Source organism: Colossoma macropomum, unplaced genomic scaffold, assembly GCF_904425465.1.
Source record: "Colossoma macropomum unplaced genomic scaffold, Colossoma_macropomum, whole genome shotgun sequence".
Classification (NCBI taxonomy): domain Eukaryota; kingdom Metazoa; phylum Chordata; class Actinopteri; order Characiformes; family Serrasalmidae; genus Colossoma; species Colossoma macropomum.
This window is the reverse complement of record NW_023494801.1, coordinates 27,632,241-27,653,951: the sequence shown is the minus strand read 5'-3', so window position 1 is coordinate 27,653,951 and position 21,711 is coordinate 27,632,241. Positions and strand designations below refer to the sequence as shown.

At 38.7% G+C, this 21,711-nt stretch overlaps 1 protein-coding gene across 2 annotated transcripts; it reads left to right on the top strand.

Annotated features, from left to right (window-relative positions):
• Positions 1–1,507: 1,507 nt before the first annotated feature.
• hopx (HOP homeobox) lies at positions 1,508–21,113 on the top strand. 2 transcript variants are annotated; one of them, XM_036589513.1, is made up of 3 exons: positions 1,508–1,621; positions 4,240–4,384; positions 20,666–21,113. In XM_036589513.1, the coding sequence occupies exons 1-3, from the start codon at positions 1,590–1,592 to the stop codon at positions 20,741–20,743; spliced, it is 255 nt and encodes an 84-aa protein (XP_036445406.1). In that variant the 5' UTR covers positions 1,508–1,589; the 3' UTR covers positions 20,744–21,113. The 2 variants fall into 2 exon arrangements, with proteins under 2 accessions (XP_036445406.1, XP_036445407.1); XM_036589514.1 differs by lacking the exon at positions 1,508–1,621 and adding an exon at positions 1,623–1,727.
• Positions 21,114–21,711: the final 598 nt, after the last annotated feature.

Below are 21,711 nucleotides of genomic sequence, written 5' to 3'. Positions count from 1 at the left end.
ACGTCTGGGTTAAGGAGTCAGCTCTCAACTCTCAACTCAACTTTGTTTGCCAAAGAAATGTTTGAAGATAAGGATCTGTGTGCTGGTAGCCGCTCTGCTAAGCAATCGAGCTAAGACCTTTTGTTGGTAGCTGGTTTCAGAGTTTCTGAGCTGGTCATTAGCTACATCCTTGATGGTCAAAGGCCAGCTTCACAAGGTGACACTTCCATGCAAGTTTAGTTGCTTGAAACCTACATAAATCTAAGTCGCACTTGGGTTGCATGATAGAAAACGTCCTGCAATTCACTTGAAACTTACCCACAACAGTTGTCTCAACTTTGTGAAAGCAGTCAATCAAAACTCTGATAACACGTTAGTTTGTCTAATTGGTAGCCAAATGTGCTGAGTTCATCTTTTGAATTTTTTTTAATTGCTTCTGTCAAGTTGCACAGAAATGATGCTGCAAGCAACTCACAATATTCAACTAATTGCACTAAAGCTTCACCATGTAAAGGCATCCAAAGATAATGAAGGTGATTTATCAGCTGGACTAGGTAAAAACATACCCTCCACTGGTTAACTGGTTAAGCTGGTTGACCAGCACAGGGAATGTTTTTGTTTGAGTTTGATGGTTTAGCTGGTCTACCAGCATGACCAGACTTCTCAACAAATGGTGGGACCCTTTTAAGATCTCCTTACTGTATCATACTGAGGTTTGAGAGCTAGGGGGATGTACAGCCCTGGAAAAATAGGCATGTTCCTTCTACTAGCATGACCAGGTTTATTATGCTGGTCTACCAGCTTGATCTGACCAAGCTGTTTTTTTATTTTTTCTTCAGCTGGGCCGTCTCACATTATCTCCCTGTCTCTCGCAGACTCCCCTAAACTATGGAAAGCATGTGGCTCCACTTCCAGCATCTGCTTACAATACAGTCACTGACCAACATTCTTGCAAAGCTAAAATGCACTGCATGAACAAACACCGAACAGGAGCTGCAAATCTCCACTGAATCTGAGAGGATGGTCAGTTTATTCCTAAATTGGGCAACTGGGAGTGAATGTGCTTTTGGTTTTCATGTGGCTGTAGCATCAGAGAGGAAGGCAGTGGTCATGGGAAGTGAATGCATGGGTTTGTTTACTGTTCAAATTAGCAGCCTGGCCAAGGGGACATTTCTGGCCTACTAATCATCCTAGATACTTGTTGGTCAAAGGCACAATGAACTTAAATGAATCAACCATAATCTGATTGCTAAGATTACAACACAAGTTCCCTCACTTTAGTCCTTCACATTTATGGTATTTCCTAATTCACTTTTAGCTTTGATTTCCTTCTGTTCTGTTGGTTCCACTCCTGGACTGCTTTGCTGTTGTTCCATATTGGCGTTTTAGCATTTTATTCTGGGGACCGAATCCTACTTGCTCTTCTACTTCAGTCATTACTTCATTAAAGCAGCCAAACATTTACTTGAGTATGTTTGAGGCTGCTCTACCCACCACTGATTGTCTACCAGCTGGTTTTACAGGTGCATCAACTTTCATAAGGCTCAAAGTACAAGGCTACTCTGATGACACGGGAGCAAACATTGCATAATATAGTTAGTAACGTGTAGATGGAGCGTTCAAAGCCTGAAGAGCAACGCAGGTACAGTAATCTACATCCCTACAGCTGGTTTCTATATTGTGTTTGTGAATTTTACATTTGCACAGGCTAAAATCAGGAACTGGGGAAGATCAGATAATATGGAATGGTATGTCAGGTATTATCACACTGTGTTATGTATTATGGGACTGTGTTAGGTATTATGGCTCAGCATGTTCTGAAATATTAAACAGAGTCTTGGGCATTATACAGCATGTTAGTTACAATTGTACAGTGTGTGAAGTAATAAATGACTGTGTTGGGTTTTATAGGACAGTGTGTTATGTATTATAGGACAATGTGTTAAGTAATAAGTACAATGTGTTAATTATTATAGGACAGTATTTTAAGTAATAAAGAATAGTGTGTTGGGTATTATAGCACAGTGTGTTAAGTAATAAAGGACAGTGTGTTGGATATTTGAAGACAGTATGTTAAGTAATAAAGGAGTGTTTTAGGTATTATAGGACAGTGTGTTAGGTATCATAGGACTGTGTGTTAAGTAATAAAGGACGGTGTGTTGGGTATTATAGGACAGTCTGTAAAGTAATACAGGACAGTGTGTTGGGTATTACAGGACAGTGTGTTAGGTATTACAGGACAGTGTGTTAGGTATTATAGGACAGCGTGTTGGGTATTATAGGACAGTGTGTTAGGTATTACAGGACAGTGTGTTAGGTATTATAGGACAGTGTGTTGGGTATTATAGGACAGTGTGTTAGGTATGTTAGGACAGTGTTTGAAGTAATAAAGGACAGTGTGGTATGTATTATAGGACAGTGTATTAGGTACGTTAGGACAGTGTTTGAAGTAATAAAGTACAGTGTGGTATGTATTATAGGACAGTGTGTTAGGTATGTTAGGACAGTGTTTGAAGTAATAAAGGACAGTGTGGTATGTATTATAGGACAGTATGTTAGGATGGTATTTTAGTTGTTAGCACAGTGTGTTAGGTGTTATGGTACATTTTTTTAGTCATTATAGGACGGTGTGTTAGGTATTATGGAACAGTGTCTTAGTAATAAAGGGCAGTGTATTTGGTATTGTGGAACACTGTGTTTAGTAATAAAGGACATTGTGTTTAGTATTATAGAACAAGGTGTTTAGTATGAAAGCACACTGTGTTTGGTATTGTGGACCAGCAGGTTTAGTAATAAAGGACAGTGTGTTGCTATTATGGAACAGGGTGTTATATATAATGGGACAATGTTTTGTGCATTACTGGACACTGTGTTAGGCATTATGTGACAGTGTGTTATGTATTATGGGACAGTGTTGAATATTACAGGACAAAGTGGTAAGCATTATAACAGGCCCTACCTTAGGGGGTCGATGGTGGGCGATGCCCCACCAGCCAATCTCCATGCCCCACTAAACCCACTACTTTTAATACATGCTTCAATAATGACAAAGACCTTCTTATTTTAGGTTTTACACTAAAAATCAGCTGTTTATTAGAATTCAGTCAGATTTGAATGATTTCTCTTCATGTAGAAATAATCCATCAGGAAGAATCAGCTTGGAGTATTTGGGTCATTCTACAGAAACGTCCATTATTGTGTCCCTAGTGTTTGCAGATGTATTACACTTAAAAAAACACATTAGAGTTACAATTTATTTATATTTTAAAATAAAACCATGTTATTTTAACATTTACACCTTCTTGAGCCTCAATTTAGCAATATTGTTTTGTAAATCAATCATATAGAATTCCAAGCACCACAGAAGTGCTTGTCCCCACAGTCATGTGTAAAGGGTGAGCGCCGTATTTTGAGGTTTTCTGCAATTGTAACTGCAATAATCTACACATGACTATGGAATATATGATTTAAATGACATAGAGAAAACAAATGCCAAATAAATCTAAAATATATAATGAAAGTTGGTCCCAGGAGTCCTGTCATTGGTGTTACCGTGCAACAAAAAATCTCTTTTTTTGAAATAAAAATCACACTGATGACATCACATGACTTCCTTTGACCTATTCTCTGAGGATCTATGAAAAAAAAGCACATGGTAAGTCCACTGTGTCTTTTCAGTTATCAGAATTTTTCTCAATTAGCTCATGATTTCATATGAAGCTTTTAGCTGAAGTCACTGGTGTGACCAACTTTATTCTTAGGTAAATGTGAAAAACACAATGCAAATGGATTAAATCACATATTTTAGTGGATATTCCATGACTGACAACCTGTGGTTTGATGCTCTGTTTTTGTAAAATGCATTTTTCATTAAAATGTCTCTGGTGTTACCTTTCTTATGTGTAACACCAATGACGATGAGTAACACCAGTGACTCCTATGGAGAGACAGAGAAGTGGACGTTTCTGTAGAATGACCCATGTACGAGTTTGATAAAGTGCCCCATAATTCCTCACATGCTGTCTGAGCCCAGCTCCACCCCTCCGTGTGTATCAGACTGTCGCTTTAAAGAGTGCGCTCAGAGGGGAGGAGGGTCTAGGCTGCTCTTCTGTTTTTGCTCGCCTCCTCGCACTCAGTTGCGGAGCTCGTGCGCCTCTATCCGTCCCCTTCTTCATTCATTCCTTGCAGCTCTTTCCCTTCCCTCCTCAGCCTCTCTCTCTCTCTCTCCTCGCTGACCCCTGCTCTCTCTGCCCTGTCCAGCATGGCCTCGGTCGGGCAGTGCGCGCTGGCGGAGGAGCAGCTGCGCGTGCTGGAGGAGAACTTCACCAAAGTGACCAAACACCCGGACCAGGTCACCCTGGTGCTGATCGCGGCTGAGGCTGGGCTGACCGAGGAGGAGACAGCGGTGAGTGTGTGCGTGCACGTACACTGCTTTGAAGTGCGCTCGCGCTCCTGATTAACTTCAGAATAGCTGTGTTAAAGGGGAACTCCACCGATTTTTCAGAAATTCTACATAGTTTAATGATTGAGATATAAACACAGTCTTTTAGTGGTTTCGTGTGAAACGCTCTGTTCTAGAGACACTCGATGGGTCAGAATTGTTCACAGTGGTGGTGATACGAACCAGACGTCTGAAGAGTTTAATGCCCTTGAAAGCTCCCTCATAGAAACTTAACACAATAAATTGTTATCAGTGTACTGTTGATGTCTGAGGCATTGTTGTATGATAGTTTTGCAACAATCTTTTGGCTTAAAACACATTTAAAATACATTCATGGCGAAGAGATACATGCATGGTGCTGTGAGGCAAAATAGTTCCCAATAAAACTCATGTTTTATTTATTTTTTCCAGATTTACCACCATTTTACCATCTTCATTGTTACATTTAAATGCTCAGAAGACTCGTGTAGGTTCACTGGTGGTTTTGGATAGTAAATGAAATCACTATATTTGCACTGTAAACATTGCAGCTCATGGTTCCCATCACAACCACTGTAAAGAAACCCAAGTCAGCAAGTTTTTCTACAATTAAGCATTTCAAACCAAACCACTCTGAATGACTTTGTCAACATCTTGATGACTGAACTATGCAGAGGTTTTGAAAAATTGGTGGAATTCCCCTTTAAGGTTTGATGCTGATTGACCCCAAAAACTAGATACATTATGCAATGTATGAAAGTTGAAATAAATCTGAGTTTAATGGTATGTTAGGGTATGGAATGCACTACAGTGTGTATGAAATGTGTTTCACATATAAAAATACATGTCCATGCATGTTTTTTTTCCAATAGAGGTTGGTTAAATACTAAGTGGCTACCGGTAAAACTCCTGCGTTGGACCTCCAGTTTCAGTCCAACTGCCATAAGTCGTCATAAATAACTGAAATAATAATAAAAAAAAAAAAATTTAAAACATTTTTTGAATGTTTTAGCTATTCACTTCAAAGGAGCCATTTCTGCTGGTGTTAAAACAGTTTGTCCAACCCATTTAGGGGCCCTACCGAGCCTGTGCACATCATTACTATGGTGTAGTAATTTGTGATGTTAATGTTAATTCAGACTTACCTCAGGCCTGTTGACTCAGTTTGATATTGTGGTGCCAGTGGGGAAGAAGAACCAGAGGATGGTATTATTTCTGCTCAAGGAAATGCTCTTTTATTGAACAAAGCAGAAAAGCCTACTGAAAAACAGACGGCGTAGCGAGAAAAGTTATTTTTAGCCATAAAACTTCTCTTTATTGTAGACACACAAACCAACACTGACTTACCCACAGACTGTAAAACACAGTCAACACAATGACACATCTTAAACCAACAACGACAACATAAACAACAACAACAGCAGTAAGAAGTGTGCTTTGACGGAGGAGGAGCGGTACGCATGGCACAGCTTTGGATACCACTACCCTAAAGCCCCTTCTGATACGCAGAGCAAGTGGCATATGCCATAATATACGTACCCCCTGATGACATGATTTAGGCCATCAAAATATCCTGCTTAATCTTCCTAACAGAGATTTAGGCTATTCATTCCATTATATTCATGGCTAACTTGTTTGGCTATTAGCTACATTAGAGTAGTTATCAGTAATATTAGGCACTACTGTTTGACATTTTACAGTTACACTCTACAGATAATTCCCATCATGATACAGTGATATTATTTGTCTGTTCAAATAAAAGTTAACTTACTTTTATGGATAAATGATTATGCTGCATAGATTGTAAAAGTTTGGACAGCTTGATTCCCTTTAAGTGTCAATATTTCCGTTGTGTTGTGAGTGACTGTGCTCTGACGTTGCATGCATTACCTGTATTTGCTGTGTGTTTGTGAATTCATTGCTGGCGTAGTCATTTTGATAAAAGTGCTTTCTGCATTTGCAGCCTGTTTGTTATTTGCAGTTTGTTAGGTCTTCTCAGCCACCATACATTTCAATGCCGTAGCATTTTCTGATATGGACATTTAGGGCAACAAAATGTCCTACCTATACATTTTAATGTTGGTAGCATTTTCTGATATGAACAATTAGGCTACTCTGTAAAAAGCGTCTCGTCAGATCTGCTTAAAAAAATTACTTCATGTGGTAACAAACTTAAACTAGTGTTATTCAACTCAAAAAGTTACTTTAATTGAAAGAATCGTTCATTCAAAGTATTTATTTAGGTGGAATAAAACTAGTTCATTTACTTTTTGCCACATGAAGTAATTTTTTAAGTAGATCTGACAGGACACTTTTACAGTGCAGCTTCCAAAGCAGCAAAGTACTGTTCAGAGGAGCTCAAATGGACGTCCCAAACTTATTTTATGGTTTAAGAAACCTTGAAACACAGACTACATGTTTTTGATGCTCTACAGGGACGAGATGCCAAAAAACAGCCTGCTGTCATGGGCTGTTTGTACTTCTGACGAAGTTCTGACGAATTGTTCTATCGTAGCTCATACTTGTAGGTAGATCCCTGCTTAAAACTGCAGGTAGGACATTTTAAAACACTGTAAAAAAGCGTCTCGTCAGATCTACTTAAGAAAATACTTCATGTGGTAACAAGTAAATTAACTAGTTTTATTCAACCTAAACAAATACTTTGAATGAATGATTCTTTCAATTAAAGTAACTTTTTGAGTTGAATAACACTAGTTTAAGTTTGTTACCACATGAAGTAATTTTTTAAGTAGATCTGGTGACACTTTTTACAGTGTGGAGTAGTTTAAAAGTGGTGCATAAAGTGCATTTGCTGCCATAGTGCAAACACAATAGTGTCAGTTTCCATCAGCTCATGAAGTACATCTGACGAGCCTCCTTTTACAGTGTACTGAGAAACATAAACGCAGTCCACGGAGAAATCTTAATACAGAGCAACATCTTGTTTTGCTTTGTATCATTTTTATTGTATACATTTGAATTGTAGCTGTACAAACAGTGTGCAGATAGAAGGCCTGTTTTATGACCTATATCACAGTTGTTTTTCTTTGAGGAAAAACATGACAATATTGATAATTATCCTGATAAATTACACCACATATGTCACAATATGCTTTTCTGAATGTATAGTTGATATCGTCAGTACTTAAAAACACTTCCCAACTGCATGTTTTAGTACAAAGATAGCATGATTAGACCTGCTTTACTGGATCTAGAGCAGCACAGTGTGTGAAATGTTGAATATATGTCGTTATATTCATATTTATTGTTGGTGTATTTTTAAATGTGGCACTACAGTGTCTTTTCAAGTTTATCAGGTGTCAGACAAAATGTATGTCTTGACAAATCATGTATCGTGAAAACATCCTTAAGTATTGTGATATTACATTTTTGCCATATCGCCCAGCTCTATGCTAGAGTATGTTTAATTAGTCAACTCCAGGGCTGTTTCTTGCTGTAAGCAGTATAAGCAGCCCTGTGGGTGTGCATGCTTGTTTGCTTGCTTGATGTAAGGAAGATGTTGCTTAGGGAACCCAAATGTTAAGCAAATAGTCAGCTGGTGTACCAACTTCTGTCATGTTTTGTAGCTCCTGCCAGGCAAAAATGAAGACAAGCCATCAGTCATATGACCTCACTCTGTTTGCATATATGTTATCTATCCGGTAAATGTGTTTATTGCTTTTTATATCTTCCTGAAAGGTTGTCCACCTCAAACAAATGTGCAAACTTTATGCAAATTTGAGCAAGTTTATTCAATATTTGCTTTTCCATTTAATCAGTATGTCAAAATGTGCATAAAAAGGGGCAGATAGACACACTGATTCTGATTACCATCAATTCTAAAGGCATGATTTCATCTGAAATAGGTGTGTTAAAGTTAGAAAAGTGACAGTTCATCAGCTGATGATTGATTTCATTAAAAACAGAGCCACAGCGTTTGTCAGCTGTGGAATTTTCCGTATTTTTACATTGCAAAGAAAATGACACCCCCCCCCCATAACTGCCAAGTGCTGCTCTTAATTATGTAAGGTTTTAATTTTCAACTTCATAAAACTGTAAACTTGACTTGGGCAATTGTAGTAGATGGTTCTTGTGGATTAGAATAGAAACGTAAATGTTTCCAGGATATATATCAATCAATATTACTGAGGCAAATCATAACAGATCATATTGATAAATTTGTGCAGGACACAAACTTAACCTGCACACTTAAAATAGATGGTTCTTTGGTGTTTCTTTAGTAAAGAACCCTTTGGGTTCTATGGATTCTATATAGAACCATTATCTTTACTGAAGAACCTCTGAAGAACCATCTATTTTAAGTGTGCGTTCAGTATAGAACCATTTCATGCTTAAATGGTTGTTTGCATAGTGAAGTAGTTCTTCAGATTATTGGATAATTCTTCTACTCTTACAAGCTTGATATCGTAACAATAGCTGAAAACTTTTTGGTGCTATATACAACCATTTTCGAAAGGATTCTACCCAAACTTTTACATAAGACATTATGTACTGTATATATACTCGCCATACATTTTTCCGGGGGGGCCTCCATAGTGAGTCACCCGGACATATGGGTGAGGCAGCCGCACCCTCTCATTTGTTTGAGTGGACATGTTCTAACAGCATTGTGTCAGCCTGAATGGAAAGAAGACTCCTGTACCTACAAAAGCCATGCATCAGTGTTTCCCACCTCAGCACCTGAAGACCACTGCTCAGGTCGAACACTAGAAAGTCGCAAGGCTGAAGTGAACTTCTCATTCACCAGCTTCTTGTTCGAATTTCCCCGTTCAACCTTAAATAGCAGAGCGGTTACATTCTAGCACCTCAGACACCATTTAAGGTAGAATGGGACATTGAAGCTGGCGAACGAGAAGCGACTTCAGCCTCATAAAAAGTCAGACATTGAGAGACATTTTATGGGAAACTATTCTACTTTTGTGGAGTTTCCTGCTGGAGATGCGAGAAAAGCGACTATAGCTGTTTCCGTTTATATCATATTTTTTATCCTATACTCGTACATCAGCACATACTGAGGCATATTAACAGCCAAGATGGTAAAATGGACATAAAATGTTGTGGCTCTCAAGGTGGTTTGATATTTTTTGGAGGGACAAAATGGCTCTTAACAACATTTGGGTTGCCAAATCCTGGTTTAGGTGGACCCATTTCTGGATAGGGGGTAAGCCTTTACTAAGGGGGCCTGAGGGCATGCTACCCCAGGATGATGTTTTTTAATGGCTCCAAAATTCTTCTTAGAGCCGCAATAGGTGGAAAACTACTCAAAAAATGACTGTTTGACCAAGCTGACACACAGAAGATCTGTCCACCTACACAGACCACAGATCAAACAAATTCATTAAAGTCAAGCAATGCTATTGCCTCTCTGCAGGTCCTGTACATGTTGTTCAAATATACAGATTACAGATTGGTGCAGTCTCAGATAGAGCATGATTTTGTTCTAAAGCTGCGCTTACATGTTTAATAGTCTGGGTGACATTCTCATAGTGACATCTGACATCACAAAAATTATATTTTCTCCTGCCTGAAGAGGTGTCTAAGCGTTGGCCCTATCATCAGTAGATCGTGAGTTTGATCCCCAGTGATGCTACGGCCATCCGAGTCCAAGAGAGCACAATTGGCCTCACTCTCTGGGTGGGTAGGATGGCTCTCCCTCATCACTCAGCGCGATGCTAGGCAGAACAGGCATCTGTTAACTGATGTAACAGAACTAGTGGTTAGCACTCTCCTCCAAGCGTGTTCAGCTGTCCAATGACATTGCGATAGTGGCAGTTCGAAAAGATGTAGTGGCGCTTCATTTGACTCCTCCTAGTGCTGGTGTTATCATGTGACTGGGGGGGTCCTAACTAGTGGGTGGAATTACATATGACTAAATAGGGGAGAAAATTTGAAAAAGAATTCCCAGAAAAAAAATATATTTTCTCAGTTTTTTTATGTAGTCTCACAAATGAGGATATATTAAGGAAACATTACTACAAATTCAGTATTCATTTTAACTGTAAGCTTAACGCTCACTCACTTTCCTCTTGACGACTAATCTTTATCAGACTGCTTCTTCAGCTCAGTGAGTCTCCTTCAGCTCCCTCTCCTTGCCTGTGTATAGTAACATTAGTTTTATTAAACTCAGATTTACAAGAAATCAAGTATCAATGAGTTCATTTTTGAATTGGCCAAAATCTCTTCTGAGTGGTTTTCGGTGGAGCTGCTATATATAATTAATTGCAATCTACAGATCGAGGAATTCAGGGATATACATTTGTTTTGTGGTTTGCACAACACCTGTACTGTCTATCTATATATGGTAAAACAATATATAGCTAATACTGGTGTGATTGCTTTGAAATACTTAATAGAAATATGAAATAATAATCTGTGAAAAGTCTTTCTGAAAAGTCTGTATATTGTGAATTTGGAGACATGATGGAGCAGTTGAATAATGGAGATTAAATGCAAAATACTGTTAACGATTCCATCTAATAATGTACATTCATTTGGGTGGGTTGAATAATATTTTGGGAGGGGCTAAAGCTCCCCTCGAAAACTGGCCTTGCTACGCCCCTGGGCTGACCACAGGAGTGGAGTTGAGAAACGCTGGAGTAGATGATGTGTTGTGGAGAAAGTGTGTCATGGTCTGAATGTCTGTCCCAAACAGATGTCGTAGTCTAGACTGATGAACTGTGTGGACAGTCTGAACTGGCGGTCTGGTTGTGTAAGCACATAAACAACACTACTTCAGCCTGAGGAGCAAAAACACACAGCTACAGTTAAGCATGGGCAACATGACAACATCCTTATTATGATAAATCATATCATGGGTACGTCTCAAGCACTGAAACACTGCATATGTCATAAAAAAGACCTAAAATATCTTGCAGGTAGCTGATTGGGTGTCAGCCTATTATGACATCATCTTATTTGATAAATTTATTAGTACACCTTTTACAAAATTCTATCCCACCTTCTTTAGTTATTATTGTCTGTCAAACTTGCGGTTCAGGCCACCTGCTAGCATCCATAACCCTTAAGCTAACAGACTAAAACGTTCAGAAGTGCACTCTTACAAAAGATGGTTCTTTAAGGGTTCCTTCATTCTATTTAGATCTATGGGTTCTATATAGATTTCATGCTTAAGCGGTTCTTTGTATGGTGAAACGGTTCTTTAGATTGATGGAAAATGTGTTGTATGTGGTTCTATGTAGGACCTTTTTGAAACAACATAAAAGGGTTCTTCTATTGTTAAACTTGACATTGTAGCAATAGAAGAACCCTTTTTGGTGCCATATATACAAATGTCGTCAGGTGTCATGGCATAGTTTTGCCGTATCACCTGTGTAAACAGAAAAATACATGTATAATGCAGTACAGACTGTTAAAAGGCCAATTTCATGGGACTTTTTTAAAATGAGTTAGTATGTAAGCACTGTTAAATTTGTACCGTTAGACAGTGCATACAGTCCATAAATGGATATTAATCTTCAAAAATGTCTTATTTTAAATTCTTTGTTTTCGTAATGTCACGAAAACTAATACATTTACATGTATCTGCCTATTCAGCCTATAGCAGTTTAGCCCCGCCCACTCACACTGAAGTTATAAGGAGTGTTTCTGCCTGGATTGCTTTTTAAATAGCAGGAGGTCATTTACGTACAGGTGCAGCAACAAAATCAGTCTGTTTAATTCTAATGATAAACAGAGGTCATGCAAAATTCAATTAGGACTTTTTTAATGCATGAAACCACACAGATTCTATATTCAGACTGCAAGGAAGAAAATACAAGGAAAATGCAGGTAATTTGGACTTTCTGGTTGGTCATGTCACATAAAACACTGATACCCCAGTCCCGTATGTATTACATGAGGTGATTTCCAAGGCAAATACGACCCTGAGAAAGTGACTTTGAATAATAAGCTCCTGCCTGCCCTGAGCACTTCATTTGAATGCTAAGAGACTGAAGGGCTGGACATCAGATCCAAATATGCCCAAAGCATATACAAACAAACACGTGACCTTTTAGAGACTTTAGAAACATTTGTCTTTCTCACCCACAAACCAGTTCAGCCTGCTTATGTTTCTTAAAAGAAAAAGCTTTGCTATTGTGTGTGGGTAAGGTTAAGAATGGGTGGAGTCCAAGAGACAAACCTCTGACCTCATCCCAGGCTAATTCACTCCCACTGACAAGTGCAGGCAGTGGTGTCGGTAAGGGTTGGGCTTGTATTCATCATGTGCTGTAGAGGAGGATGAGCTGCCCCAGGTCATGTAATCTTTGCTGGGATATAAAAAGGCAAAACAGGCAATGGGGTCAGTAAAGGTCATACATTTAATAGACTTAATTGAGATCAGCACTCTTTTGTCTAACCAGCAGTGATTCTAGAGCTCTACAGGTGTGACGGCATTCTTTAAAGACTTATTAAGTGAATCATAGTATAAATGTGCTGATTCACATACTGTTACATTCGAGAGTAGCAGTGAAAAAACTGGACACACCTTTTAGAAGAGTTTAGAAGAGTCTTTTTTCTTTTTGCCTATTTTACACATTTAAAATAACATAATGACAAAATATTTTTTTTACCTCTTATATTTTTAGGCTTGTTACTTCCCAAAGCACATGTTTCAGTAACTACCTGAAGTTATTCTTAGGTTATAGAAGTGTGTAATAAAAGTTTGGGTGGGTCATTCTCTCAAACACGTTCATAAAGACCCACCTGGAATGCTTTTCTAAAAAGATACACCTAAAAGCATATCAAAAAGTTTAAACACAACTGGTCAAATTATGTTTTGTTAATTTTCTAAATGAAAAAAAAAAAAAAGATCACATCCTCTACAGGAAAATGAACTTAAATATGGCATTTCTTCTGCTAATTTAGTGCACAATTTTAATTTATTTGTTAAGTTTAACATATTAGAAACAAATTAAACATTAAATATAAATGTGACGTACGTTTGCAACATGTATTAAAATGTGCAGAAGTGTTCTTTTCTCTGTAGAGGATATGTTCACTTATTTTCACTTCCAGGAGCAACAAAGGATGTGATTTGACCCGGGGCACCAAAACTTTTGCAAAACTTTTTACGACTGTTTACTGAAACCACACTTGGTGCTGAAAACGCTTTGCTGGGGTGACACTAGTACCCCAAGCCAGACTTCTTCCTGATGCCTGTTTCATAGCTTGCCGTTGCAAAGAGAAGCCTACTTTGACAGGAAGGGGCCGTTTGACTGCCATGCACAACAACCAACTACAGCGTGTTTTTGTGTTAGGATGATTTTCAAAACAGTCTACAACAAAAATACACATGCTGGAAGCAAATTGCTATTTCCTTGTATGCTATTTTGCTTAAGAGTCTCAATGAAAGCTCTTTAATAGCTCTTAAAAATGTGATGTGAACTTCACAAGCTTTTTCCAAGTCAGCGACTGTATCTGTAGCTATATTGGAAAGAGAGAGCACCTACTTGGTGTTTCCCGTTGGACTGATAAAACCTCCTACATGGAAATGTGTACATATGGACATGAGGATAGCCAATCAAAATGGAACTGTTGGAACAAAAGTTAGTTATAGATAGTTGTAGCCAGCTTAGATTACTATAGATATAGCGTATAGCAGTGGTTTCTACACTGGTCCTCAGGGAACCCCAGGGAACCCCAGATGGTCCACATTTTTGCTCTATCTCTGTGTATGGTGATTTGGGTTGGAGCAAAAATGTGTACTGTCTAAGAGTCCCCAAGGACCAGTTTAAGAACCACTAGGTTATAGTAGACTATAAATAAAGTAGTAAATGCATATGTGGGTGTACGTGTGGGTGGAGCATCTGAGGCTGAGACAATTGCTGCACTTTAAAAAAGTTGTTTTTGTTTTGGAAACAAATTCATACTTACAGTACTGTGCACCCTTTCATTTACCGAAGCCTCAACAACTAAATATAATATCAAAATTGTCAATATTTAAGCTGTCCACCCTCTGCTTTTGTTACAGCTTCCATTCTTTTCAAGAGGCTCGCTTTCAGTTGTTCAACGAAATCTTCAGGGATATTTTTTCACACTTCTCAAGTTTTCAAGTTTAGTCTTAGAAGTTGGTCATATTTTCTGCTTGTCACGATCTAAGTAATAGATTAAATAATGTTGAGACTTGTCCGGTTTTGCCATTTCAGTGCAGTTTTGGTGTTTCTTGACAGCTACACATCCTTTCAGACCCGTAGTGTCAAGGATGGAGAGAAACACCTTTGTATTCTTTCAGATCTGAAGCAAGAGTGGGGCTTGATTTTCTCCCCGCTCTCAAAGATGAAAGCTTTAAGTACTGTGGGTAAGAAGTTTGGCTTGCAAGACCCAACAAGCAGTTTTCATCAGCGAGAGTGGGCTTAGCAAACACCCATATACAAACAAAGGTTTTGGCACCCCTGCTCAAATGACATGCTTTGCTGATTTTCGAAGTGAAAATAAATTAACACATCCTATACAGAGTAAATAGTATTTAAGTACTGTAAGTATGAAGATGAAAGCTTTAAGTACTGTTTGTCTGATGAATGATAGTTTTGGTGGTCTACCAGGTTTTGGAGTTTTGGACTTTTTGGAATTGCAGTTTTGGAAACCTGTTTTTTTAATTTATTTTTCTTTGACTTTCCTTATCTTATATCTAATCTCCTCAGAAATAACTCCTTTAGTTGCTTTAGATGCTTGTGAATTTGTAAGGCAGCTGAGGTGAGTTTGGGTAGTTGCTTGTGTGAATGTTACTGTCTGTTTGAAGAGGAACATAGTGTCAGTGAGTCCTTTGGAACAGCTTTTGTCGGGAGGTGTAATGAGCAAGATTGGAAAGATGGAAGAGGTAAAGTGGCAGTATCGTGCATAAATGTAAAGAGCTGACAAAGAGGCTAAAACATTAAGAATTTGTACTTAATTTGTACTAAAATGGTCAATTTAACTGGAAATTTAATAAATTTATTAAATTTAATAAATAAATGGATGGTCTCTGACTTCTACCCAGTACTGCAGGCATCAGCTACATTGTGTATTTTCAACTTAGAAATGGGGATGATAAGATTCAACGATTCCCATTGGTGCATCGGCATACAAGTTTGCAATGCAAATGCCCCGATTGAAAAAGTGTGCACTAGATGCAATTTGGGATGAACTCGGGATACATCGTAGCGAACATTTTTATATGGTTAACTTTAAATTATTTCCATATAATTTTTAGTAAAGGCCTTGTACCTTTAATGTTTAGCAATGTGACCAATAATTTTATATTTAGATTAATTCCTCCTCTTTAAACCATTTCTTAAGCACACTCTTTCATCTCCACTGCTGTCGGTGGCCAATTCTCATCAAGTCTCTTGGCCAAGTCCAAATGAGTCACAGATTATCATGGAGAAGGAGGAGCTACACAGAATTGCTACAAATCAAATGTTTGCCAACACTTCGGATTCTTCAAGAAAGACAGACAATTTGACAAGATGCATGCAATTTGCAACATATGCCACGCTGCTAGAAGATACACAGGCACAGGCAGCGTAACTAACTTAAGCGCCACTGCTTTCTACTTGGTGTAAAGCACATCTGTGTGCTGGCAGTAGTTATGGCACTTTGGACTATGCTTCACTGTTAATCCTGAGAATCCTTAAATTGTTTAACTGTTAAATGTGTGAGGTGTAATAAAAGTGTAACTGGAAACAGAACAGGAAAGAAGCACTGGTTTAAGACCTGGATTATTTTCTCTTTTGTCAGAGGCTCTACAAAGCACTTGCAAAAAAGGCCTGTTTGTGAAAGAGCCAAGTGTTTTTAGGAGTTAAAAAGGAACAACATAAATAGAGATAGATACACCGATCAGGCATAACATTATGACCACCTTCATTGTTTCTAAGCTCATTGTCCATTTTATCAGCTCCACTTACTATATAGGTGCACTTTGTAGTTCTACAATTACAGACTGTAGTCCATCTGTTTTATCAGCCCCCTTTTACACTGTTCTTCAGTGGTCAGGACCCCCATGGACCCTCACAGAGCAGGTACTTTTTTAGGGTGGTGGATCATTCTCAGCACTGCTGTAACACTGACGTGGTGGTGGTGTGTTAGTTTATGTTGTGCTGGTACGAGTGGATCAGACACAGCAGTGCTGCTGGAGTTTTTAAACACTGTGTCCACTCACTGTCCACTCCATTAGACACTTTTACCTTGTCAGTCCACCTTGTAGATGTAAAGTCAGAGACGATAGCTCATCTGCTGCTGCACAGTTTGTGTTGGTCATCCTCCAGTCCTTCATCAGTGGTCACAGGACGCTGCCCACAGGACGCTGTTGGCTGGATAATTTTGGTTGGTGGACTATTCTCAGTCCAGCAGTGACACTGAGGTGTTTAAAAACTCCAGCAGCACTGCTGTGTCTGATCCGCTCGTACTAGCACAACACACTAACAAAGTATGCAGAGAAAAGGATGGACTACAGTCTGTAATTGTAGAACTACAAAATGCACCTATATAGTAAGTGGAGCTGGACAATGAGCGTAGAATCAAGGTGGTGGTCATAATGTTATGCCTGATCGGTTTATAATAGAGAAATAAATACGTGAAGAACCAAAGAAATAAAATCAAACTATCTGTACTACATTGAATTGCATAGCATCATAATCTTTTGCAATACACTTTATAGTGTTGAATCACATTGTGTTGGATCAAATTTTGTCGAATCACACTGCATCCAATCTGGGTGAATCATCTCATATTGCATTAGTAGTTGCTTCATATCTTTAATATATTGGATCGTTGGCATTGCATTGACCTCAGTGATGGAGATGCACATGTTTATTCTAAACACATTCAAAGCATTTGAGCAGAAGCTTGTAGATCAAAATGTCCAAGATTATGAAAAGCATACGTTCATTTCACTGGTGCTGTATAATAGCATTGGTTTGGACATGAAAGCCAAAAATGTGCTTAAAATTAGCACTCAGCTCTTGGATCAGTGTTCCTACCTCTCTTAACTTTGATCCCCACAACAGGAAACTTGAAACAGGCCTTAGATCAGCATCCAAAAACACAGTCAAAACAATGCAATGGCATTTAAATCTTCCCTGTGGTCACTCCTCCTCCACCTGACAAATAGCAAAGCCTCTTCTTCACCCTCTAGGCAGTAAGGTCAGAGTTACCCCAGAAGAGCTTTTATTCTCTCACTCTTTTTTTAGAGGTGGTTTCTTGCATAAAAACCCTCTTTTCCCAAAAGAGGCATTAGAGTGGAGAAGATTTAGTAAGCTTCAGCGTGGGCTGTGGCCACTAGACCTCAGACTCACTCATTGTGCAACTGTCAGCTTCCTTAGAATGATAGCTGAAGACATTTGTAACATCTGAAATCCCTTATCATGAGGCTGCTGTCACCCTAGACACACTGCTGACTATGGTGTACAAAATCTATTCCAAGAAAGTTGTGACAGCAGACAGCAATGATTTACAAAGCTTTTTTTGACCTGTATTCAATAGAAAACAGTACAAGATGTTTAATGTTTCAACTAATAACTTTATTGTTTTTATATATATACTTATTCTAAATTTCATGCCTGCAACAAGTTCCAAAAAGTTTACCACTGTGTTACATCACCTTTCCTTGCAACAATGTTGAGTAATCATTTGGGAACTGATGACACCAGTCGTTGTTGTGAAAGTGTTATTTTTTCCCATTCTTGCTTGATGTAACACTTCAGCTGCTCAACGGTCTCTTTTGTTTTCTATGATGCTTCAAAATGTGCCACACATTTCAGTGGGAGGTCTTGCTTAAACAAGCAGGGACATCTTTGAAAAAGACATTGTCTAGATGGCAGCATATGTTGCTCCAAAATGCATATGTACCCCTCAGCATTAATGGTGCTTTCACAACAAGCGGGATGGTCCTTTTCCTCTTTGGCCCGGAGAACACAACATCCATCATTTCTCAAAACAATTTCAATGGTGGACTCGTCAGACAACAGCACACGATTCCACTTTGAATCAGTCCATCTTAGATTAGCTTTAGCCCAAAGAAGTCGGCGGTGTTTCTGAATCTCGTTGATAAATGGCTTCTGCTTTGTGTAGTAGAGCTTTAGCTTGCATTTGTAGGTGCAGCATCAAACTGTGTTTACTGTCCCAGAACCAATGTGATTATATTATTTAAAGAAGCATGTCGGTTTTTAATGCAGTGCTGTCTGAGGCATCGAAGGTCACAGACATTCAGTATTAGTTTTCAGCCTTGCCCTTTATGCACAGAGATTCCTCCAATTTCTCTGAATCTTTTAATAATGCTATGGACTGTAGATGATAAAATCCCTAAATTCCCTGCAATTGTGCTTTGAGAAATATAGTTCCTAAAGTGTTGGACTATTTGCTTGCGCAGTTTTTTTTTGCAAGGTGACAACCAAGCCTTTCGTGAATTTGCCTTTTACACCCAGTCATTACAGTTTCACCTGTTATCTATTCACCTGTTTAAATGTGGATAGTTCCAAAACAGGTGTTTATCATTCCACAAACTTCCCAGTCTTACATTGCCTCAGTCACAACTTTTTTGGAATGTGTTAGTGGCATCAAATTTGGAAGTAGCGCATATTTACAAAAATAAAAAAAGTTGATAAATTATTACATAAACATTATGTAATGTTTTCAATTAAATACTTGTAAAGTACAGTTTACAAATCACTGCTTTCTGTGTTTATTTGAGTTTTACCTACTGTCCCAACCTTTTTTTTTTTGGAATTGGGTTTGTAATATGGGGTGGCACGGTGGCGCAGTGGGTAGCGCTGTCACCTCCCAGCAAGAAGGGCCTGGGTTCGATTCCCGGCCAGGGGACCAGGGTCGTTTCTGTGTGGAGTTTGCCTGTTCTCCCCGTGTCTGCGTGGGTTTCCTCCGGGTACTCTGGTTTCCTCCCACAGTCCAAAAACATGCAGTCAGGCCAATTAGATGTGCTAAATTGCCCCTAGGTGTGAATGTGTATGTCTGTCTGTCTGCCCTGCGATGGACTGGCGACCTGTCCAGGGTGTATCCTGCCTTCCGCCCAATGACAGCTGGGATGGGCTCCAGCACCCCGCCGCGACCCGGAAGGATAAGCGGTTTAGAGGATGGATGGATGGATGGATGGTTTGTAATATGTATTTATTTGGTTTGGCAATATCCATATGTGGTCTTTCCAGGCTGTGAAATCTTAGTTTTCACCAGGGATAACAAAAGCAATTCAGTATTGATCTATAACATGTTTTTGTTGGTCAATAGAAGAGAACATATTTTACCATGATTTGAATTTTAAGAAAAGTCATTGCTGCACAGTAGTGTGTTATTTTGCTAACATTTTATTTGTTTATTTATTTTTTTACATTTTTGCCATATTTTTGTCTCTGCACTGAAACAAACAGAAAAAAATCAGACTTAAACCTGTTGATTAGGGCTGTTAAATTCCAGGAATTTTTCAGTCGACACTGGTGTCCCAGTAGAATTCCTGCGAATGTGCAAGGAGGGCATGTGCGAACTGAACCATGCAAACCAGGCATTACCTGAAAACATGACATCGGCTGGCAGTTATCAGTCACATCTGGTACTGTAATTAAAAATTTTACAGTTACAGTCCACAGCTAATTCCCATCCCATGCTACGGTGATATTAGTTATGTGTTCAAATAAAAGTTAACTTACTTTTCCTGATGAATGTTTATGCTGCATAGAATTTACATTTTTGAATGTCTCCATCCCTCTTTGAGTGTCCTCTGGAAACGCTTCCGTTGTGTTGTGACCGGCTTTGCAGCATTTCTGAACTTGCATGAGTTTTCTGTATTTGCAGAGCGTTTGTTAATTGTTGCACTGTGTAAAATGCCTCGAGAACCCAACCGTGAAATTTGAACCCGAGCCCGACACATATTTGAGAAATGACATCCGAACCTGACTGAACCTAACATGAGCCATTGGGTCTCGTCGAGTTTGGACTAATATCATCCTAAATTCTTCGTTCTAGAGCAGGGGTGCACAGCTCCGGTTCTGGAGGGCTGGTGTCCAGCAAAGTTAGGAGGTTTCCCTTTACTAACACACCCACTAAACCAGGCAATTAACAGATAAGTGTTATGAGGTGTGTTTGTGTAAATAAGTCACCAAACTGTGCTGACCACTGGCCCTCCAGCACCAGAGCTGTGCGTGCCTGTTCTAGAGGCTTGTCTGCATTATGGTACAGTATTTTAAAGGCTAGTGACGGCAGATATTACCAAAATATTCCAGTGTAAATCTTACATTTGTGTGTTTTCTCTCTCTTTCTCTGTAGAAATGGTTTAGGATGCGTAACGCTCAGTGGAGGCAAGCGGAGGGGCTGCCTGCTGAACTGGGATCAGTGAAAGACTGAAGAAAGAAAAATGAAAAACTTCCCCCGGCTCTCCCTCTCTCTGTTTCTCTCTCTCATTATAAGCACATCTCGTTCCACTTCTCATCTTTATCTGTGATTTGTCTCTTCTCTCTTTCGTCAGTCCATTTTTTCCATCCAGTTTTCACATTCTTACACTCGTTCAGTTTATCCTCCCAGAATAAATCTCCTCTTTCTGTCACTGAGGACCTTTTGATTGATTGTTAACATTTAAGTTTTTGTTTTCTGTCCTTATTCTTTACTCTGGATCTAAGCTCTGTTCATAGGCTAAATGTGAAATGTCTACTATATTTTATTGTGAATATAATATAATCATGTTTATATAAATAAACTGTATATATGTATACCTAAAGTATTTGAATGTGTTTTCCATGCAAGCCAAAGTTTTTTTGAGGATGTTTGATCTGGCCCCCCAGAGAGTTACCCTAAACCCACCCTCTCACCCAACGAGAGAACAAACATATTTTTACTGAACATATTTTTAAGTTAATATATCGCTGTTGTCAGATCAAAACCTCATATCACCAAAATGGTAACTTTACAGGAGAAGGAAAAAACATACTCTACTTTTAATGTAAGTCAGTGGAACCAGACTTCTTTCCAAGTAATTTTGGGTCATTTCTGTTGGTCCATTCATCATGAAATGTACACATAATATAAAGAACCCTGGGTTATTATGTCAAAAACTGAAAAATGACAAAACTGGAGATACAAGTCTTAGTTTCCTTTTTAATATGTATTTTTGAAGTATTTTAGTAGCAAAGTATAACATAATGTTATAAAGTACATTTTTAAAAGCTTGATTTGAGATGTACCTCCTTTCTTTGCAAACTGTTTTGCCTTTTTTGCCCTCGGACCACCACAAACAGTGCACTTAAGCCCCCCTAAGATAAAAAGTTTCACTACTTTTTTAATGGGTGCCAAAACTGTCTGAAATGAAGAGTTTATTC

Excerpts from the sequence above, each read along its gene's own strand:
- hopx (XM_036589513.1), top strand. The coding sequence starts at position 1,590 with ATGGAGCGTTCAAAGCCTGAAGAGCAACGCAG. Across the intron at positions 1,622-4,239 it reads AAGCCTGAAGAGCAACGCAG|CATGGCCTCGGTCGGGCAGT; the intron begins GTACAGTAATCT and ends TGCCCTGTCCAG. Across the intron at positions 4,385-20,665 it reads TGACCGAGGAGGAGACAGCG|AAATGGTTTAGGATGCGTAA; the intron begins GTGAGTGTGTGC and ends CTTTCTCTGTAG.